The sequence below is a fragment of the Cuculus canorus genome, chromosome Z (assembly GCF_017976375.1).
Source record: "Cuculus canorus isolate bCucCan1 chromosome Z, bCucCan1.pri, whole genome shotgun sequence".
Classification (NCBI taxonomy): domain Eukaryota; kingdom Metazoa; phylum Chordata; class Aves; order Cuculiformes; family Cuculidae; genus Cuculus; species Cuculus canorus.
Window position 1 is genome coordinate 65,279,589 of NC_071441.1, and position 5,715 is coordinate 65,285,303.

Here is a 5,715-nt window from a genome sequence, read left to right on the forward strand (position 1 = left end):
ACACGGAAGCCCCAAGTACCTACTCAAAAGCAGAGAAAGCTCTCAATTTAATCTAGGAATCATAGAATGATAGAATAATTAGGGTTGGAAGGGACCTTAAATGTCACCTAATTCCATGGGCAGGGACACCTCCCGCTGGATCAGGCTGCCCGAGGCCCATCCATCCCAGCCCCGAACACCTCCAGGGATGGGGCAGCCACAGGTTCCTCCTTGTAAATCCCACCAGATCCCCCCACCCCCAGACTGCCGTCTTTCCAGTACCAGCCCAGTGTGCCCAGTGGCAGTCCAGTGTGCCCAGTGCCAGCCCAGTGTGCCCAGTCTTAGCCCAGTGCTGCCAGTCCCAGCCCCGTGCTCTTGGTCTTAGCGGAGTGCTCCCAGTGCCAGCCCAGTGCTCCCAGTCCCTCCCCAGTGCTCCCAGTGGCCTATGCACACCCAGGGCTCCTTAACGCGACGGTGGCAGTCTCTGCGCCCACAGAACCCCGGGCATGAGCCTCCTTCTCCCCGCACGCCACTCGCTGCAGCTGCTGCAGAACAAACCAGCCGAGCGAGCCTGCTGCTGAAAGAAGAAATCCTTTGTTGAAGTTATAACTTTGAATGCAGTAAAACATAGAATTCTGACACACAAGTGTTGTTAGCGTGCAGTGACTGTATCTGGTTGAAGGCACATAACAAGGACTGGTACAACGGTCATAGGAAGGCCCACCAGCCCAAGGAGGCTGCCGCCCCGAGACTGCTTGGAGGTCGCTCATTTCTGGCGTTCGGCTTGGCCTCTTTAACAGACGTGTCAATAAGTCAATTCCATCCTTCTGCTTCGGGGTCATCGAGTTCCCCATCCCCTTGTGAGCAGCTCAGCTCCATCCTGCAAGCAGGTGTCTGCGGGCGCACCCTGGACTTTGTTTCACCCCTCCAGCCCTTCTGCGGTGGATGCCACGCAGGGCGCTCCTCCCATGCCTCCGTTCGGACCCAAAATCGGACGCTGTTCATGGCCTACGAACGTGCACAGTCTCAGCTTGTGTTTGCAGCTAAGACCCAGTCTATTGTTGCCAGCTCGTATTTATACCTTACTAAAAACGTCAACACCGATCCCACAGGTCCTTCACACAAATTTTCACAGTGTGTTTGTCTCCTCCCGAGCTCCTCGTGACCGCTGTTCTTGTTTTCATGCCTCCTTGGTTTTGCCAGCGGTGGTGATTCTCCTCAGGCCGGCAGCTCGCTGGAGATCAGACGCTCTGCTCTCCTTCTCCAGAGGCCCAACAAGACTCGTGGCCATTTCTTGCTCACCATCTCTTCTGACAGAGAGTGTCCAGAGGAGGGCACGGAGTTGGTGAAGGGTTTAGAGGGGAAGCCACGGGAAGAGCGGCTGAAGTCACTTGGTCTCTTCAGACTGGAGGAGAGGAGGCTGAGGGGAAACCTCCTGGCGCTCTGCAGCTTCCTCACACGGGGAGGAGGAGAAGCAGGCACGGAGCTCTTCTCTCTGACCCGAGGGAATGGCAGGAAGATGCGCCAGAGGAGGGTTGGGCTGGACGTGAGGACAGTGTTCTTCACCCAGAGGGTGGTGGAGCACTGGAACAGCTCCGCGGGGAAGCAGTCACGGCACCAAGCCTGACAGTGTTCAAGAAGCCTTTGGCCAATGTCCTCCGACACACAGAGCGTGTGTTAGGTTTCTCCAGTGCAGGGACAGGGGTTGGACTCGATGAACCTTGTGGGTCCCTTCCAACTCAGGACATTCCATGCTTTGATGAGTTTTGGGGGTGTCCTATGCAGGGACAGGAGTGGCACTCAATGACCCTTGTGGGTCCTTTCCGACTCAAGACATTCCATGATTGGATGATTTATTGTCCTGCTGTGCTGGGCAGGTTCCGGGCTGTTGCACGGGGACCTTCTCTCCTCTCCTCTCTTTCCCCCTTTCGCCTGATGCTCCCCGTCCCCATCTTACTCTCCCTTCCAGGGCCACCCTTCCCCTCCCTGACCGCCTGCCAGGTCGTGGTGGGACCCTTTGTGACATCACAGTGGGATCCCACCCTGACCCCCGTGAGGTGAGGAAGACGGACCCCCCAAGCCCTCAGTGTCCGTCAGGACAGTCACAGGAGAGACATCAGAGCTCGCAGCTCCCGAGCAGAGCTCACGTCTTACCCTGTGGTGCTGAGGTGTTTGCCGAAGCTTCTTCCTTCTCACTCCCTACGCTTTACTTCCATCCCAAACGATGGCAAAGAGAGCTCCTCGCAGCCCCAGGATGGCCTGGGAGAAGAACAAGTCTCCCCAGGAGAGCAACTCTGCCCCACAGCCTGAGGAGGCGGCTGTGGTCGAGCCCCTGAAGATCGGTGAGTGAGGAGCCCTGGTGGGCTGAGCAGGGATCGACGCCAGGGTCACGGGGGAGATTCTGCTCCTCTGCTCCGCAGCGCCAGGCCCCCACTTTTGCAGTCAGCAGAGCCCACTGCACCCTCTGACAGCCCTCCCTGCTCTCCTGCTTTCTTAGACATCAGCTGGTTCCCCTTGTACGCAAAGCTGAAGAAAACCATAGACTTCATCTGCAAGTTTGTCAGCTGCCCAGAGAAGGTACCCCTGCCCCTCGCTGCCTGGGCGGAGCTGCTTCTCCCAGGTCTCCATCTCCAGTGCTCCGGTCCTGCTGGCCAGGTGTGTCCTCCTGTGACGCTCCCTGTTTTGTCTTTGTGCCAGGAGCACAGCAGGAAGATGAATTTTCTGGACAGCGTCAGAACCGTTTGCCAAACTGCCAAGAAGTCCTGCTTGTTGCGAGGCCTGGACATGTTCTACCGTGGCTACAAGGTGGTGGAGAAGGTCCAGGTAAGAGGACAGGCAGGAGCTCAGCGGAAGAGGGCAAAGCTTGCTCGGCGTGAGGGGAACTGACCTCAAGTTGCGCCAGAGGAGGTTTATGTTGGGTATTGAACAATTTGGTTATAGAAAGAGGGGTGAAGCATTGGAAGAGGCTGCCCAGGGAGGTGGTGGAGTCTCTGTCGTGGAGGGGTTCAAAACACGTGGAGATGTGACGCTTTGGGACAGGCTTTTTAGTAGGCCTGGTGGGGTTGGGACTGGATAAGCTCAGAGATCTTCTCCATCCGTAAAGGCTGTATGATACCGTGAAGGTCTGGTGGCACTGGGTGGTGAGGGTGTGGTGGCGCTGGGTGTTCTTGCTGCCAGGCCCCATACCAGTTGTGCTTTGCAGGCGCTGCTGCAAGAGGAATGCGGGAACGACTACATCCACTTGGAGCTGTGGCAGAAAGCCATGTGTGTGGTCACCGAATTGAGGTACCTGAACATCCCTCCCTGGGACACCCAAGGTCCACGTCCACGCATCCGAGGCCTCCAGGCACCGCTCCCAGCACCGGTGCCCGACTGGCCTCTCTCTCTCTTTGCAGCTCTGTGGAGAGAGTGCTGGAGGGCAAGGAGAAATTCCTGATACAAACCTGCCTGACAACGCTCTTGCCCCTTTCTATAAAAGCAAAGGAGTTTTTCGAGGCAGAAGCAGACACTGATCCCTGCACTGCGGTAAGTGCTGAGCGAGCTACAGGAGCCCCCAGGCCCTCTGGGCTGCTCCCTGGCCGCCCTGTGCTGCGATGCCACCAGGGGTCCAAGGCAGGGGCTCAGCTTCGCTTGCCCACCCTCATGCCTTCATCCCCTTCCCGTGTTCTGGCCACCTCCAGTGCCACCGGATGCTCTGTGCTCTGGGACTCTGCCAGGCACGTGTGCGAGTCCTGCCTTGGCACTGGGAAGTGGGATCAGCCTCCCGGTGGTGAGAGGGATGGCAGGAAATCCTGCCACGATCCTTTGTCTTCTTTGCAGACCCTGGAAGCCCTGGACAGGATGATGGAGGAGTTGCTCGGCATCATTCCTGTCGCTAGAGTCAGTGAGGAGCTGCAGAACATCTTCCAGGTCTGTATCTGTGACCAGTTGAGTTCTGAGGCGCTGCTGCTCCTCACCCTGGGGGCAGAGGGGGTCCACTGTGGAGTCAACGGTCCCCACCTCGAAGCCAGCTAGAGGCAGCCCTGCAGGAAGGGTGCCCAGCTCCTCTGGGAACCAGCGGCTGCCCTCCACACTCTTTCCAAGCACCGAGGGTGGCACCGGCCTTCCTGCCTGCCAACGAAGTTGGCCCAGGGGATCTGTCTTGAACCCCCAAACCGACGAGCTCTGCTAGGGCAGGGACCCCACTGCAGGCTGTGCTGGAGAGCAGAGGAAGCCTTCGTGGCCTGGGCGAGTCCAGCCCAGGAGCTCAGCAGCGCTGCTTCTGCAGGAGCAGGACTCTGCTCCCAGGGCTCAGCAGCACCTTCTCTCTTCCCAGACTCTTCTGGACTTCACCAGCTCAGGGAGAGCAGCTGTGCGCCAGAGGGCCCTGGGCAGGATCAAGAAGCTCAGTCGCCTGCTGGCCAACAACCCCACCCTGCAGGTCAGGAGCCAGGCCCCCTCCAGCCAGGCCGTGTCCCCTCCCTGCCCAGCAGAGCAGCCGCAGCTCCCCTCGCATGGGGCTGCTGCCCAGTTGGCTGCTGCTCTGCGAGCCGGAGCCGGCATTGCCCTGCAAAGCCCTGACCCGCCAGGGATCCAGCGCTGGGCAGCCTCTTGCCCCCAGGGCTTCAGCACCAGCTGCCTGCCCTCAGCCCTTCTGCTCTTCTGCCTCCCGCACCCAGGTCTGGGAGAAACGGACAAGACCCACCAAAAGCCCTGTCTTCTTTGGAGACCTGCCAGTCCCTAACCTGGGACAACTGCTGGGACGTCTCTTCGTTTTCCCACATTGCGTGGAAGAGAATGGAACTCCTGATTTGGATGCCCTGTGTTCTCTATATGAGTTCATCCGCAAGCAAGAAAGTAAGAGAAGTTGCATTGGGCTTCAGCACTCTACACAGATGTCTCCTGACAGCTCTGATTCTCTTTAAGTATCATTAGATCTTAAGGATGGTGATGACAGGGTTGACCTTGCTGGCCAAGGAAGCTGCTTTGTCCTATTGACCTTCTGCCTCTTCCCCACTCTCCAGGCAGGTCAATGCCAACGGACGGAGGACACCTCCAGAAAGACACTGAGGATACCTCTGTGACGGATTTTCTCGATGCCAAGGGCATTCTCATGGTAATGAGCTCCTCCCTTGCTGGGACTCCCGTGCCAGGCGTAGGCCCGGAACTTGTAGGAGCAAAGGCACGGAGACTCAGTGGGGCTGGCGCGGCCCCACTGCCCCTGCTGAGAGGGTTCCTGCTGTCCCCGAGCAGGGGCGATGGGAGGGCTGCACTCCAGGCTCCCAGCAGCACCTCCAGTCTCCTGGCCACCAGCAAGCTCTGTCTGGCTTGGGGGCCACCCACTGTGCCCTTGAGCTCAACCTTCCTCCCTCCCCCCGGGGGCCCCCTCTCCTCAGCCTCCCCCAGGCAGCCACTGCAGCCCCCACTGCCAGCTTTCCTGCGGGCGCCGCCACCAGCGCTGCCGGGCGTCTCTCGCCAGGGCTGCCCAGCACAGCAGCACAACCAGGGCTCTCGTTCGGACATCTCTTCATTCCTTCCCCTTGTCGCACAGAGGCTGGCACGATACCTCCGAAGCGAGGAAAAGACGGACATCGTCATCGCGGCCATTGAGGCAATGAACTGGTGGAGTGTCTCTGACAAGGATGCAGCAAGAAATGTGGTGGATGTGGCCATGGGCACCCCTGAATGCTGGCTGCTGGATGTGAGTGGCCTGGGGCTGGACGGCCCTGCCCTTGAGCCCTGCCGGGCCTTCATCCT

The 5,715-nt window shown here is 59.1% G+C and overlaps 1 protein-coding gene across 1 annotated transcript in view; it reads left to right on the plus strand.

The window, feature by feature from the left end:
• The first annotated feature begins 2,015 nt into the window (after positions 1 to 2,015).
• The window catches only part of LOC128850458 (uncharacterized), an 8,424-nt gene continuing 4,724 nt past the window's right edge, over positions 2,016 to 5,715 (plus strand). Inside the window, exons 1-10 of the mRNA XM_054054820.1 lie at positions 2,016 to 2,321; positions 2,477 to 2,556; positions 2,677 to 2,802; positions 3,182 to 3,264; positions 3,375 to 3,504; positions 3,799 to 3,888; positions 4,295 to 4,399; positions 4,638 to 4,815; positions 4,983 to 5,074; positions 5,510 to 5,659. Of these exons, the coding sequence (XP_053910795.1) occupies positions 2,204 to 2,321; positions 2,477 to 2,556; positions 2,677 to 2,802; positions 3,182 to 3,264; positions 3,375 to 3,504; positions 3,799 to 3,888; positions 4,295 to 4,399; positions 4,638 to 4,815; positions 4,983 to 5,074; positions 5,510 to 5,659 (1,152 nt within the window). The 5' untranslated portion in view covers positions 2,016 to 2,203. The remainder of the gene's footprint in view (positions 2,322 to 2,476; positions 2,557 to 2,676; positions 2,803 to 3,181; positions 3,265 to 3,374; positions 3,505 to 3,798; positions 3,889 to 4,294; positions 4,400 to 4,637; positions 4,816 to 4,982; positions 5,075 to 5,509; positions 5,660 to 5,715) is intronic.